The sequence below is a fragment of the Lepidochelys olivacea genome, assembly GCF_965140295.1.
Source record: "Lepidochelys olivacea isolate rLepOli2 genome assembly, chromosome: 2".
In the NCBI taxonomy this organism is placed as follows: domain Eukaryota; kingdom Metazoa; phylum Chordata; order Testudines; family Cheloniidae; genus Lepidochelys; species Lepidochelys olivacea.
In genome coordinates, this window is record NC_140412.1 from 205,712,674 (window position 1) to 205,726,457 (window position 13,784).

A 13,784-nucleotide genomic window follows, 5' to 3' on the forward strand; every position below is an offset into this window, starting at 1 on the left:
GGCAATCCTCTGGGGTGGAGTGGCTGGGTGGCTGAAGCCCCCCCCCCCCCGCCATGTTCTTTGGCGTCTGGGTGAGGAGGCTATGGAACTTGAGGAGAAGGGCAGTCGGTTACACAGGGGCTGTAGCTGCGGTCTGTGCTCCAGCTGCCTTTCCTGCAGCTCAACCATACGCTGGAGCATATTAGTTTGATCCTCCAGCAGCCTCAGAATTGAGTCCTGCCTCCTCTGATGCTGCTGCCGCCACCTATCATCTTCAGCCCACCACCTCTCCTCGTGTTCATATTGTGATTTCCTGCACTCTGACATTGTCTGCCTCCACGCATTCGTCTGTGCTCTCGGTGTGGGAGGACAGCATGGGCTCAGAGAACATTTCATTGCGAGTGCGTTTTTTTCCGCCTTCTAATCTTCACTAGCCTCTGGGAAGGAGAAGATCCTGTGATCCTTTAAACACATGCAGCTGGGGTGCAGGAAAAAAAAAGGGACAGTGGTATTTAAAAAGATACATTTTATAGAACAATTGGTACACTCTTTCATGGTAATCCTTGCTGTTAACATTACATACATAGCACGTGCTTTCGTTACAAGGTTGCATTTTGCCTCCCCCCACCGCTTGGCTAACCCCTCACCCTTCCCCCCACCACCTGGCTAACAGTGGGGAACATTTCTGTTCAGCCACAGGCAAACAGCCCAGGAGGAACAGGCACTTCTGAATGTACCCTTAAGAAAAGCACCCTATTTCAACCGGGTGACCATGAATGATATCACTCTCCTGAGGATAACACAGGGAGATAAAGAACTGATGTTGTTTGAACGCCAGCAAACAAACACTGCAATGCTTTGTTCTGCAATGATTCCCAACTACGCTACTGGCGTGGCGTGGTAAAGTGTCCTACCATGGTGGATGGAATAAGACTGCCTCCCCAGAAACCTTTTGCAAAGGCTTTGGAAGTACATCCAGGAGAGTTTTATGGAGATGTCCCTGGAGGATTTCCGCCCCATCCCCAGACACATTAGCAGACTTTTCCAGTAGCTGTACTGGCTGTGAATGACATGGCAAATGAATCATTAAACATGCTTGCTTTTAAACCATATATGCTATTTTATAAAGGTACACGCACCAGAGGTCCCTTCTCTACCTGGTGGGTCCCGGAGGCAGCCTTGGGTGGGTTCGGGGGGTACTGGCTCCAGGTCCATGGTGAGAAACCGTTCCTGGCTGTGAGGAAAACTGGTTTCTCTGCTTGCTTGCTTTGAGCTTTCTACAACTTCTTCCTCATCATCTTCCTCATCCCCAAAACCTGCTTCCGTGTTGCCTCCCTCTCCATTGATGGAGTCAAAGCACAGGGTTGGGGTAGTGGTGGCTGAACCCCCCAAAATGGCGTGCAGCTTATCATAGAAGCGGCATGTTTGGGGCTCTGACCTGGAGCGACCGTTTGCCTCTCTGGTTTTCTGGTAGGCTTGCCTCATCTCCTTAAGTTTCACGCGGCACTGCTTCAGGTCCCTGTTAAGGCCTCTGTCCTTCATGCCCTGGGAGATTTTGACAAATGTTTTGGCATTTTGAAAACTGGAACAGAGTTCTGATAGCACGGATTCCTCTCCCCATACAGCGATCAGATCCTGTACCTCCTGTTTGGTCCATGCTAGAGCTCTTTTGCGATTCTGGGACTCCATCATGATCACCTCTGCTGATGAGCTCTGCACTCTCCTGCAGCTTGCCATGCTGGCCAAACAGGAAATGAGATTCAAAAGTTTGCAGGCCTTTTCCTGTCTACCTGGCCAGTGCATCTGAGTTGAGAGCACTGTCCAGAGCGGTCACAATGGAGCACTCTGGGATAGCTCCCGGAGGCCAATACCATCGAATTGCATCCGCACTACCCCAAATTCGACCTGGGAAGGCTGATTTCAGTGCTAATCCCCTTGTCGGGGATAGAGTAAAGAAATCTATTTTAAGAGCCCTTTAAGTCGAAAAAAAGGGCTTTGTCATGTGGAGGGGTGCAGGGTTAAATTGATTTAACACTGCTAAATTTGACCTCAACTCCTAGTGTAGACCAGGGTTTAGTAGTAATTAATTTGTCCTTTCCCTATTTTAGCGTCAGATCCTACCCCATTTACACTGGTATTCCCTATCTTAGGCATCTGATGGCTACTAACCTTTTTGGTGAAAACTGAAACAAAAAAAGACATTTAGGACTTCTACCCATTTACACTTTTTCTGTTTGTTGTCTTGTCCTTGATCATCTTCTTGCTTCAAATGTATTTGTAGAATGCTTTCTTTTTATCCTTTATATCTCTAGCTAGTTTAATCTCATTTTGTGCCTTGAGTTTCAGATCATTGAAGATCTCCGGTTAAGCCAAGGTGGTCTCTTGCCATACTTTTTGTTTTTCCTATGCAGTGGGATAGCCTTATGTTGAGAGTTTAGCCATATGTTTAAGGGTTTTTTATTGCTCTTATAATGTATGCTCTTATGTCAGCCATATAACTTTTCTCATCTGATATTCTTTCACTTTCATTAGCCATACTAGCCAGGATTATATCTTTTGTTTTTGCAATATTTAAGGTACATCAAACCAGTGCAAAGGCCTGCTACTGGAATGACTTTCCTCATTACCAGAAGAATGTCATATTAAACCTGATTTTTTTTTCTGCTATATGTTGCAGCTAAGCATTTCAAACCATTAATTGTATTATTTAAAAAAGACCAAAGTGAAGTTTTGTTTCTAGGTGTTAATATGTCTGCTTTCCACATCTGTTTTGAAAATATGAGAGTTCTATTTGAAATGATGTTGAATAAAATATTACTAACAGTTTGGTTTTTCGAGATGTAGTCTGGGCCATCAGGATTACTGTATTTAATGCTATGCAAGATAACAGTCCTAAAATGCTTGGGCGGGGGAGAGAAGGGAATCTTGGACTTATAAGATCAAGATCAAAAGATGTGGAGGGCAGCTATCTTCCTCCATTTCATGTATTGACAAAAAACCTTCTAAGATGCGCAAATTCTCATTATGGAATCCCGCAGATTTATAGGCATGTGCTTAACTTCACTCACCTGAGAAGTCCCATTCAATTCAATGGTGCTGTTCATGTGGGCAAAGTTAAACTTGTACATAAACTGTTTTCAGGATGGCATTTAGGATGGGAATATTTGATGAACTGTACTTGCACTGTGCAAAAGCCTGATCAGATAGGACTGCCAAAATGATAGCAATATTATAGAATGTTCAGGGAGCATAAAGGTGAAAATGTATTGGCAGAAAGTGTTAACATAGACTGTTTTCTTAAAATGGCTTGACTTCTTTGGAATTTTGAAAAAATTGAATTCAAGGTTAATCCTTCCAGAAGCTAAGGGTTCACAGAGCTGTTTTCTCTTTGAAGGGTTCCAAAATACAGAGAGAGAAATGTCAAAAGCCTGCTTGCTGTGCAGACCTGTAAGAATGAGTAAATAAGGAACCAATGCAGTAGCGATGCCAAGAAACTGTGTGGAGTCTATTTATAGCTGTTGGCCTTTAGGAGTTATATAAGCTCTATAGCAAAGTGTAAAATTGAAGTCTTTTTCCTTGTAAAGAAAGTTATACTTTCTGGAATTGGGTGATTTGTGTCCTGGGCAAACAGGACTAATATCTTCTCTATAACCTTAGTGGGGGGTGGAAATTCTGTAGCCTGCTAAATTAAGTATATGTAATAAAATGTCATCTTTTCTGAGATCCTAAGTTTAGAGGAAAAACAAGGGCTCCACATGGGCTGAATCTAAAATGATTTTTACACTGTTTTCACTAACTGTCAAATTAGTAAAAAGTTTTAAAATGAATCTGTTTTACCTTTTGAATATATGCTTTTAAAGATGTAAGGAAATAGGCTCTTCTCTTTGGTAATAGTGAGTCTGTTTGCCTTTTCTTAATTTGAAAGTGATACCTAATGATAAGGTAATAACTATTCTTTGGGCTGAATCCCAAGCTCATAGACTTTACAGCCAGAAGGGACCACCATCCTGATCATCTAGTCTGACAACCTACACATTGCAGGCCACAGAACCTCACTCATCCACTCCTGTAGTTAGGCCCGTAACTTCTGACTCAGTTACTGAAATTCTCAAATCTTGATTTAAAGGCTTCAAGTTACAGATTCACTCTAGAGCAGTGGTTCTCAAGCTGTGGGTCGGGACCCCAGAGTGGGTCGCGACCTCATTGTAATGGTTGCCAGGGCTGGCATTAGACTTGCTGGGGCTCAGGGCCCAAGCCCAAGGATTTCAGCCCTGGGTTATAGGACTCAGGTTTTGGCTTTGGCCCCCTTGCCCAGGATGTTGAGGCTTGGATGGGCTCAGGTTTTGGTCCCCCCTCCTGGAGTTATATAGTCATTTTTGTTGTCAGGAAGGGGTCGGGGTGCAGTGAAGTTTGAGAACCCCTGCTCTAGAGTCTAGTTCAAATCAGTAAGTGACCCAGGCTGTAGAGGAAGGCAACCCTCTGAAATCTCTGCCGATCTGATCTGGGAGAAGATACCTTCCCAACTCCAAATATGGTGATCAGTTAGGTCCTGAGCATGTGAGCAAGATCCATCAGCCAGACATCTGGGAAAGAATCATCTGTAGTAGCTGAGAGCCCTCCCCCAGTAGTGTCCCATCTCTGGCCATTGGAGATATTTGCTAATAGCAGTTGCAAAAGGGCTATATGACAATCTTATCATATCGTACCCTCCATAAACTTATCAAGCTCACTCTTAAAACCAGTTAGGATTTTAACCCCACTACTTCTCTTGGAAGGCAGTTGCAGAACTTCACTCCTCTGATGGTTAGAAATATGTGTCTAATTTCAAGCCTAAATTTACTGATGGACAGTTTATATACATTTGTTTGTGTGCCAACATGGGTCTGTAACTTAAATAACTCCTCTCCCTCCCTGGTGTTTATCCTTGTGATGGGTGTGTGTGTGTTTATATATATGTATATATCTATATCTATACACACACACATAGATATATATACAAAGAGAGAGAAATCCTATCTCCCCATATCCTTTGTTTTGTTAGGCAAAACTAGCCAAGCTCCTTAAGTCTCCTCATGAAGGGTAGGTTCTCCATTCCTCTGATCATCCTAGTAGCCCTTCTCTGCACCTGTTTCAGTTTGAATTCATCTTTGTACACAGTGTTCCACATGAGGTCTCACCAGTGCCTTGTATAAAATGGTAATGCTATCCTTATATAAAAATTTATATCCTGGATAGGACCTTAGATGGTAGAACTGTTTCCCCACAGGACACACACTTGGCACAGTCACATTTGGGTAAACGGTAGTTCATGACATCAGTTGAGAATTGAATGCCAAAAGCATATACCTCACTGAACTCTGAATCCTGCAAGAAAAAATTCCTATAGTTATCAAAGCCATTGAAGTTTGGGGTACTATATGTTAGCTGAAAAGCATATAGTAAAAGTTCTCTGCCCCTTTTCTGCATGAAACTGTTTTATTTATACAGATGTTAATGAGGAGGAGTCTGGTAGAAAGGCATTGGCAAACATCTGATGCTTGGCCTATTTCACATAAAGGAAAAAAAATTCCTAAAATTTGAACAGTTCATTTACTCACAAATGTTCTTTGCACAAACTTTTTCCACTTAAAGTTCAATTTCTACCTTTTTAAAAATTGTATAAAGATATAGTTACCATATACATTAAAGTAAAATATTTACCAGCTGACTGAATACTTGTAACAGATACTCCACTCCTCCAAATAAAGTTTTATTTTGGGTATGAAACGATATAGCTTTAATTACATTGACGTGACTGGCATATGTTTAGTTTGAGCCTCTCTCATGTTTTTAAATAGTTTCCAGGCAGCTTGCAGGCATTTCACTCTAGTGACTTTTGTTAAAATTTAATTTAACTAGTTTCCTTTTTTTTTTTTTGTATTTCCTCTTTTTGGAGTTAAAATAGGATAAAGAGGAATTTTTGAACAAAGGTTTAGTGGGAAGAAGGTTGGATTCATACTTTAACAAATGTTGCACTTCAAAATGTTCAGGTTCAGTAGATGCTTGATTATTTAGAAGGCGAATGGAAGGTAATTGTTATATTTCAGTAACTTTTAGAAGCTGCAGTCAGAACTGGGGGATTGTGTTTAGGAACTGTATTAACATGTTGGAAGACAGGGTCCCTTCTCTGAGGAGCTGTCAGCTTTGACGTGTCATAAAAATGGCTATTATGTTGCGTGTTACTTCACAGAAAATGCATTGGGACAAATAGGTAAAACTCACAGGGCACTTTGTACTTTAAAATACATAGAACTCTTGTTAATCAAGAAGTTTTTTTCCCCAAGAATCAGACCACACAGGCAAATACTGAAAAAGGATTTATTCACTGCACCGGGAAGACTGGTAAACAGCTTCAAAGGTGTGGGGTTACAGTGACCAATTATATCTTTCTTTTATCACTTCATTTGCATTTATCTTGTTCTTACAGAGACAAACATTGTTTCAGAGACAGAGAGCGCATTTAACGTGGCAGAGACAGGAACAGAACACACTCATCAAACTGTTTCGATTACATCAATTATTCATGACTAACTTAAGGCAAAGGGGTGGGGTGCGGGTGAGTGTTTACAGATATCTGGAGGGCTGTGAAGGGAGGGTTTGTTCTGTTCTAAGGGCCGATTTACTGGGTGGACATTTGACCATATAGGTTTATCAAGTGTTTACGGTTGTCGGTGTCCTTGGGCTTCCGGTGTTCCTGCTTGTTAGTTATGTAGGTTTTTGTTTTGGCTGCTAACTGAATTTTAACTCTTGCCTAACACTATTAAACCACTATGTATAATTAGTTTTGGAGTTTTCCGGTGTCAGGATGGTGATCCTATCAAAGTCAGCTAAATGGTTAAAACACCCTACTTAAGATAGATTGAAACAGACAAGGGAGCTCCCACTGCACCAGCCAATGATGAAGGGAAGCAGTGGAAGAGCTCTCCTTAAGCTTCTGCAAAAGAGAAGGGAGGGCATGGAGCTTGAAGTCTTGAAGAGTTATCCTTGGGCTTATTGCCCCACACCCTTTCATCAGTTCTAGCTCATGCAGGAAACATTGGTAATATACACAAATAGGTTTTTGAGCATCATACTAAATATATAGTTCTGCACACGTATTTGAATAGAAGAATGGGATGAGCATTGTAAATCCAGTCTACCACAACAATTTATTTAAGGGACAGGCCAATTAAACATCATAGGATATTTTGAGGGTTTTTAGAAACCCGTTTTCTTTAATTATATTACTAACCATACTTTAGCTCAGGTGTGGGCAAACTGCTGCCCGTGGGTCGCATCCGGCCCATCAGACCATTTAATCCAGCCCTCAGCTCCCGCCAGAGAGCTGGGTCGGGGGTTTGCCCTGCTCTGTTGCTTCAGCCTGGGAGTGGCGTCGAGGGCTTTTCCCGCTCCACACGGCTCCCAGGAAGCAGCTGGCATGATCTCCCCCCGCTGGCTCATACGTAGTACATGGAGGTGTGGTCAGGCGCTGCCCCCGCAGCCCCTATTGGTTGCGGTTCCTGGCCAATGGGAGCTGCAGGGCTGGTGCGTGCAGATGGGGCAGCGCGCCGAGCCGCCTGGCTGCGCCTAGAAGCTGGAGTGGGGACATGCTTCCAGGAGCTGCTCGTGGTAAGCGCTGCCTGGAGTCTGCACCCCTGAGCCCCCACCACGCCCTGCCACAGCCCTGATCCCTCTCCCACCCTCTGAACCCCTCATCCGCAGCCCTACCCCAGAGCCCGTTCCCCCAGCTGGAGCCCTCACACCCCTCCCATACCTGATCCCCCTCCTGCCCTCCGAACACCTCGGTCCCAGCCTGGAGCCCACACCCACTCCCATACCCCAACCCGGAGCCCCCTCCTGCACCCTGAACTTCTTTTCTGATACCACTCTGGAGCCCTCACCCCCTCCTACATCTCTACCCCCAATTTTGTGAGCGTTCATGGCTTGCCATACAATTTCCATATACCGATGTGGCCTTCAGGCCAAAAAGTTTGCCCACCCCTGCTTTAGATAATTAAGGGATTTTTAATAATGAAATTTATTTTAAACTACTTATTCTACAACGGATCCTCGCTAGAGCGCACATCGCTAGAATGCAGATTCACATCTAGTACAGTCTTGGTGAAGGATCCCAAATTTAAATATTTAAATGGGGATCCTTGGTAACATGGCCCCTGCTATAATGCGGTCCCTGCGTTAATGCGGCACCGCACATGGATCCCGAACCCCGCGTTCTAGTGAGGGTCCAGTGTATTTCCTTTTCATTTTGGTTGGACAGCAAAGGTAAACTAATCAGTTTCACTTTCATGTCCTGACAGACTGTCATAATTATAGCCCTACCAAATTCAGGATCCATTTTGGTCAATTTCTCAGTCATAGGATTTTAAAAATAGTTTCACGGTTTCAGGTGTTTACATCTGAAATTTCATGGTGTTATAGCCATGGGGGTCCTGACACAAAAGGGGTTCATTGCGGTCACAAAGCTATTGTAGGAGAAGTCACAGGATTGGCACCAGCTCTGAAGGCAGTGCAGAAAAAGGCAGCACAGTTGCGGAGCTTCATGTAGCTGGGGCAGGTTCCCGAAGGTAGGTCTGACCTGGCCCTGGGAGTGGTCTCTGCAGGGGAAGAGGAAGTCCCCCAGCCTGGCCAGGACTAGAAGCCGGAGCTTGGCACAAAGTAGGAGCCACTGGCTGGGGTGCCCCCAGCAACACAGGGGAGATCAGAACCACCTCTTCTACACTAGCCAGATATCACAGGGGAGATCAGATTTCATGGTCCATGATGCATTTTGCGCAACCATGAATTTGGTAGGGCCCTAGTCAGAATATGGCAGTACTTGGATTGTAGTTAGTGCAGGGGATGTTTGTTTATAAATCTTTCTTCCTTGTCATTTAGAAAACTTGTTTTGAAACATTTCGCTTGATCTAGCTTTTTATAGCAATATGCTTTTATAAAACTTAAGTATTGTGCCAGAATTGACCTTAGTGCCATGATACAGAATACCGCACAAAAGTCCATGCAGAGTCTTTCCTACAAAATGCTGAAAAGATTAATGTAATGTTAATTCCTGTAATCTGCTATGCACAGTTCTAATTGTGCATTAATGAACAACAGTTAGTCTTTCTGTTTTTCATCTAAGCTCATGTTTTAAATGAATTTTACGGCAGTGCTTAATCCCATTAAAACGCAAAAACATTTAAATGCTTGGATGGATTTAATAATTATTGATAAGATTCAAAATCATGAGTTAGGCTTTAAAATGTGGATTTGGCTTAAAAATCACATTTAAACACACAATTTGGGTTCTTTTTATTTGCCTTCTGTCTTTTGAGCCTTTACAGTTCATATTTTCAACCTTTTCTCCACAACTCTGAAGGCTAGAAACTTTTTTCTTAATAGAACCTAAGATTCTTTCTTAGTAACATGACTCCAGGGTCTTTAAGAAAACACAAGTCGTATTGTAATTGGTGTGTTTGTTTTGTTTTTAAAGGGAGTTGACATCACTATAGTTTTTCAGTATACCATCTATGCAGAGTTTTCGCTCCTGTAGCCTAGCTTCTTAGTGAGAAACTAGAGGAACTTGTCCAATTAGCCAGAGTGGGGTAGGGTTCAAACCAGGCTTCCCTACTGGCCATTGTGCATCATCTCCTCCAGAGTGTAAATGCTTCCCAGAGAATGTTCCATTGCTTAGATAATCAAGAGCCAGTTTCCTAGTGGCCCATCTTTGTCCTGTTTCGTCCTGCAATTAAGGTGGGTAGAATTTGACATTAGTTACTTTTTGATAGAATTAGGTGATCATTCAAATTAATGCTTTTTGAATTTCCAGCATATGATCCTCCCTAATAGCATCTGTTAAAAATAGTTTAATCCACTCATTTAAGTTAAAATTCTTACTTTATAGATGGTTTATAAACTTGATGTGTAATGAATGTTGTTCTCCATTTTTTTGTTTCACTTCTCTAACAATAAGCCAGATATGACAGTTCTGTCACATTACTTGTGTTCCTATTTTGAAATGTTACCTTTATTTCAGAATAAATATTTAAACAAGGCAAAGCATAGATTCCTCATTCAGGGTTATGTCAATGCTAGGTTTGAAATTCAGTAGCAGTCAGTTTTCAGTTATCTAAGAGGAGAAACAACAAGAGCAGAAACCTTTCTTTTTCTATTGCCATAACTGCTGGATAAATTCTGGAACTTTCTAAATACATTTTCTCTTTTGGGTGGAGATCAAGCATGAGAGAGTACTTACTTTTAATTTTCCTTTTTTTTAAAAAAAAGGCATTTTTAGAATAGATGTCATCTTAGCCATATAACTATATTATTGCTACTGAACTGCCATAATCCCACATTTGAGTGCATTTGAAGCTAACTACCAAGTAATTTCAGCTACTTTAGGGATTTTTGTGGTGCTGACTTTTATCTTTGAGTAATAAACACTAAAATGTGCCTCCACACCCCCCAGCACTGCAACTCTGAAAGTTTAAAACAATAAAGACAGTACCTTGGGGGATGAGATGAGAAATTGAAATTGCTTTGGGGATTTACTTACGTTTGAAAAGAGAATGTATTTGAAAGCAAGCAAAAAAAAAGTGTTTTTGGTTTAAAAAAAAAATTGAAAACGTAGGCCTGTATGCCAGTGTTCATTAATCTGAAATCCATGAGTAAAGTTGCCTTTTGTTGCGTGAGTGGAAAAAACAAGTGCTTCTTTAAAATGGTAAAATGATAGATAATATGGAAACATTAAATTTAATAAACACATTTTAGTGGCCAGTATAATCAAACAATGTTCTTTCTGCAATCTGCTAGAAATGTTTTGGTACATTCCCCTAGAGGGAAAAACAAAATTTCCACTTGCTTTTAAAGCATGTTTAGGGCTTCACTGAAAAATTCCAAGAATCCAAAAGTAATTTGTTTGTAACTTGTTCCAAAGCTCAACACATTTCAATAAAATGAACCTATCTGCTGTACTGAAGGGGTTTTTGGTTTTGTTATTTTGTTTTTAACTAATTTTGCTACAGCATGCTGTACAGAAGCAGTTTATTAGGTTTTAATTTCCTACAGTTAGCCTTTAACAGTCAACATAATGAGAAAATGATCTTTCACCATTTTCACGGTGGACTCGTGCGCATAAACTAATGCCAGTATTTGCCAGATTTGGGAAATATTCTGTGCTAGCCTTCTGAAAGTCTGTTATCTTCTTCAGTTCAGTCCAACTCAGATGTCCTCTTTAATTTCTCACATGTGGATTCTAAACTGTGTCTTCAAAAGGATATTAGCCTGAGACTACCCAAAAGCACCTAAGTCCCACTTGCCTCCTGCACTGTCTTTTCTATGTCTGTGAGATCAGTTTGCCAATTACATCCACCTCTCGGGCTTTTCTGTGCATATATGCAGTAAGCAAAAAGCTGGTGAAAGTTTGAATTTCATGTTTTCTGCTGATATTTTTTTCATGTCCAACATCCAAGTTTTGCATTTTCCATTAAATTTGCGACCATGATGAAAATATTACAGCCTGGTTTCATGAGTTACCCTTCAACTTGTCACATAAAACATAGATCACACCTGTTGATACTCATTGTATTAACATTCTCTGAGCTGCTTAGGAAAGCCTCACTTTTACATTCCCCCACAACTTTTCCCCTTCCAAAGAAACAAATGGATTTTGATTTAATTTATGGCCTCATCCTGACGTGTCCCGAGTACTTGGGAATTGGCATCTTTCAGGATCATGTCCTGAATGACTGTACAGGGCTGTCATAATTGCTAAGTGAGAGCATGTTTGTTACAGACTACATAAGTGTGATAACTCAGTGATTCTTTGGTTTAATATCTCTGCTTCCTAAAATATAAAATGTTCAGTATTTGGAAGATGGAATCTTATTCTTTAACTTTTTTATGAATCATACAGAATGCTAAAACAGATGTCTTTATTTAAAAAAAACACCCTTTTTCCCCCCTCTTACTACAGGATAATGAAAAGAGGACCCCTTTACATGCTGCTGCCTATCTGGGAGATGCAGAAATTATTGAACTACTTATTTTATCTGGTATGTTCTGTTCATGTTAATGAAAAAAAATTCTGTGCACAGATACATTAAATGTACTTTTAGTTTGCATAATTTTATCAGGCTATTTAATGTGCTAAGAATTCAATTGAAATTTGGGGATTTTTGTACTTAAACTTTTGTTTACAGACTCCTTAATTCAAACCACTTTTTTAATAATTTTCAGTTATTATAAAAAGTACCTACCAGAGTTAAACTTTCTCAGTGATGTTTGCTATTTATTAGTAGTTTATGACCAAATTCAGTTGCTTCAAAAGTCTGTACTTAATTGTATTTAAAGCAGTGTACTTAATATCTAAATGTTAGCACATATTTTTTACTATAGTGAATTTAGAAAAATGACTATGTTAACATTGAAAATGGCATTTAAAAGTGCTGATATTTCTTCAGATTAAGAACAACATTATTTTTCTAGTTATCTTTTGCTAACTTATATATACACAAGATTTTTAGGACCTGATAAGAATGAAATAAGAATTTAAAAATCATTTTTCATATTTACTTCTTCACTTGCAATACAGAATGCAATGAGTGAGGCAGTATGTTCTAGTGGTTAAAACACAAGACAGAGAAGACAGATCAGAGTTACTATTCCAGCTCTGTAACTGATTTGCTGTCACCTTGAACAAGTCCTTAATAATCTCTGTGTGTTACACCTCACCATGGTGGTTTTGAGGCTTTATTCATGATTGTAAAGTGCTTTGAGACCCCTCAGTGGAAGAAATTGCAGAATTATAAAATACAGTAGAATCTCTTTAATCTGCACTTCACTAAACATATCTTATCTGCTCAAAAACTTCAGATCTGTTCCCACATCTCAGCTTTAAAAGTAATAGAATTTACTTTAGTGAGGTGTGTTATAGGAGAGTTGGTAGCACTTCCCATTTTAAGATCCTATTTTCTGTTGCTTATAATTTTGCAGAACTTCAATCATTTTGATTGAAAACTTCCATGCTAAATGTCTGCCTGAGGCTGATTTTTTGGGAAACTTTCAGCCAAAATGGTTTAGCTATTTGAGACCAAGATTAGAGAAAAGTATGCCCAAGTTAAAAATTGGTGACTTTTTCTTTGAGAAGCTTGAATGCACCCCAAGCTTGTCCACCCCTGGTTCCTAGTACATTTGTATCTGTCAGGGTTGTGCCTTTTGCCATCCCTGTGAAAAATTTGGCCAAGTTATAAGCCTTTCAGAAACCAGAGTTCACACATGCTCAGCAGAGACTTGGTAGAGCTTCGCAGTTCCCTGAAGATTCCATCCAAAATGGGTATGTTCCAGCCCAGGGCTGCCAGAGCTCAGTAGGACTTTCCTTGCAATTTCAGTTTCCAGCTGCTCGGGGCCATGCCAGGTCCAGGCACCAAACTGAGAGCAGCCAGCCTATTTCTCAGCTCTCTGTGCTCTCCTGCTGAGTGCAAGTAGCATGAAGAAGGAAGCTGCATTATTTGAATGCAAAAGGAAGAAGAACCTGACCTGGAGGGCTGGATATGGGGAGTAGATTGGGACAGGGAGCCTGGTGCCAGGGTCTATCTCAGACTGGCTTGATAAGGAGATTTGTACTGGGAGACGGTGGGAAATGGAGGTGTGTGGGTGGGGAGCAGACTGAGAGCCAGTGGATGGAGGGAAGACTGAGACTGGATAAGGAGGTGAAAGGGACAACTGGGACTGGCTGGGAAAAGAGTTGAGGGAGTGACATGGGACATCAAGATTAGATGAAGAGCTCTGAG

General features: G+C 41.0%; 1 protein-coding gene across 2 annotated transcripts in view; it reads left to right on the forward strand.

The window, feature by feature from the left end:
- Nucleotides 1–13,784, forward strand: part of ANKRD28 (ankyrin repeat domain 28) — a 227,539-nt gene that overhangs the window by 103,103 nt on the left and 110,652 nt on the right. For both annotated transcript variants that reach the window (XM_084621173.1, XM_084621172.1), the window contains exon 3: nt 11,969–12,047. In XM_084621173.1, the coding sequence (XP_084477299.1) occupies nt 11,969–12,047 (79 nt within the window). The remainder of the gene's footprint in view (nt 1–11,968; nt 12,048–13,784) is intronic.